At 43.4% G+C, this 1,818-nt stretch overlaps 1 protein-coding gene across 1 annotated transcript; it reads left to right on the top strand.

Moving 5' to 3' along the window:
• Positions 1 to 6: 6 nt before the first annotated feature.
• LOC108308241 (eukaryotic initiation factor 4A-I-like) lies at positions 7 to 479 on the top strand. Its single transcript, XM_017533977.2, has one exon. The coding sequence runs from the start codon at positions 20 to 22 to the stop codon at positions 335 to 337; it is 318 nt and encodes a 105-aa protein (XP_017389466.1). The 5' UTR covers positions 7 to 19; the 3' UTR covers positions 338 to 479.
• Positions 480 to 1,818: the final 1,339 nt, after the last annotated feature.

The following is a 1,818-nucleotide window of genomic DNA, read 5'->3' as shown; positions in this document are numbered from 1 at the left end:
AGATTTCACTGTCTCTGCCATGCATGGAGATATGGACCAAAAGGAACGAGATGTGATCATGAGGGAGTTTCGATCTGGCTCTAGCAGAGTTTTGATTACCACAGACCTGCTGGCCAGAGGCATCAATGTGCAGCAGGTTTCTTTAGTCATCAACTATGACCTTCCCACCAATAGGGAAAACTATATCCACAGAATCGGTCGAGGTGGACGGTTTGGCCGTAAGGGTGTGGCTATTAACATGGTGACAGAAGAAGACAAACGGACTCTTCGAGACATAGAGAACTTCTACAACACCTCCACTGAGGAAATGCCTCTCAATGTTGCTGACCTCATCTGAGGGGCTGTCCTGCCACCTAGCCCCAGCCTGAGCTCAGTCTTGGGGGGCTGAGGAGTAGCAGGAGGGGGGAGGGAAGGGAGCCAAGGGATGGACATCTTGTCATATTTTTTTCTTTGAATAAATGTCACTTTTTGAGGGAAAAAAAGTGCCTCAAAAAGGCACTTTTTTTTTTTTTTTTTTGAGACAGAGTTTTGCTCTTATTGCCTGGGCTAGAGTACAGTGGCACAATCTCAGCTCACTGCAACCTCCGCCTCCTAAAGATGGGGTTTCTCCATGCTGGTCACTCTGATCTTGAACTCCCAACCTCAGGTGATCTGCCTGCCTTGGCTTCCCAAAGTGTTGGGATTACAGGCATGAACCACTGCACCCGGCCTGAAGTCATTTTTTTAAAGTTTAGTGATTTCAATAGAATACCTGAGCTTCAGCATGAGTCATCTTTCTCCTTTCCAATAATCTATTATTTAATGCCATAAGAAAGCAATTGTGTTGATAAGGCAGTTTTTCTCTTCACTGCATGCATTTAAAATTTTGGTTATAATTAAATGCCTCTTTGTGGGCTGTAAAAAAAATTATCATGTTTTTCTGCCCAACAATGGAGGAACAGGTGTAAGAGAGCTATATTTGGAGAAAGCCAGATATAGAGGGGATTAAATATTAACCTATTCAGATGGTGATTATGACATTTAGTTTGGGCAACATGATATTGAGCTAAAACTCTTGCATAATACTAGATGGGCTGTAGTGGCAAAAATATGAGTAAAAGTCCCAGAAAAAAATGTCACTGATGGGCCAGGCACGGTGGCTCATGCCTGAAATCCCAACACTTCGGGAGGCTGAGGCAGGAGGATTACTTGAGGTCAGGAGTTTGAGACCAGCGTGACCAACATGGAGAAACCCTGTCTCTACTAAAAATACAAAAAATTAACTGAGTGTGTTGGCGCATGACTGTGATCCCAGCTACTTGGGGGGTTGAGGCACAAGGATTGCTTGAATCTGGAGGCAGAGGTTGCAGTGAAGTTAGATTGCACCACTGTACTCTAGCTCGGGCAATGGCGAGACTCCATCCCAAAAATAAATAAATAAGATAAATGTAAAGTCTTTTGCTGGTACTTCCTAGTTTGAGAAACTTCTATTGTGAGGGGTTTTGATTGTGTTTATGCAGATATGTTTTCTTTACCATGGTGTAGTCATAAGACAAAGAGTAGAAACCTGGAAGATGCAGCCTGTTCTGGAGGGAGTTAATGGAAGCAATATAAATTTTTCAGCTGAAGAAAAATACCTCACAACCTATTGTTACCTTTTTTTTTCTTCAGATGAAGTTTTGCTCTGTCGCCCAGGTTGGAGTGCAGTGGCACAATCTCAGCTCATTGCAACCTTTGCCTCCCAGGTTCAAGCGGTTCTCTTGCCTCAACCTCCTAAGTAGCTGGGAATACAGGTGTATGCCACTACACCTGGCTATTTTGTGTGTGTATGTGTATTTT

Source organism: Cebus imitator, unplaced genomic scaffold, assembly GCF_001604975.1.
Source record: "Cebus imitator isolate Cc_AM_T3 unplaced genomic scaffold, Cebus_imitator-1.0 Scaffold83, whole genome shotgun sequence".
NCBI lineage: Eukaryota > Metazoa > Chordata > Mammalia > Primates > Cebidae > Cebus > Cebus imitator.
Note: the sequence above shows the minus strand (reverse complement) of the source record. Positions and strands in the feature narration are given on the sequence as shown.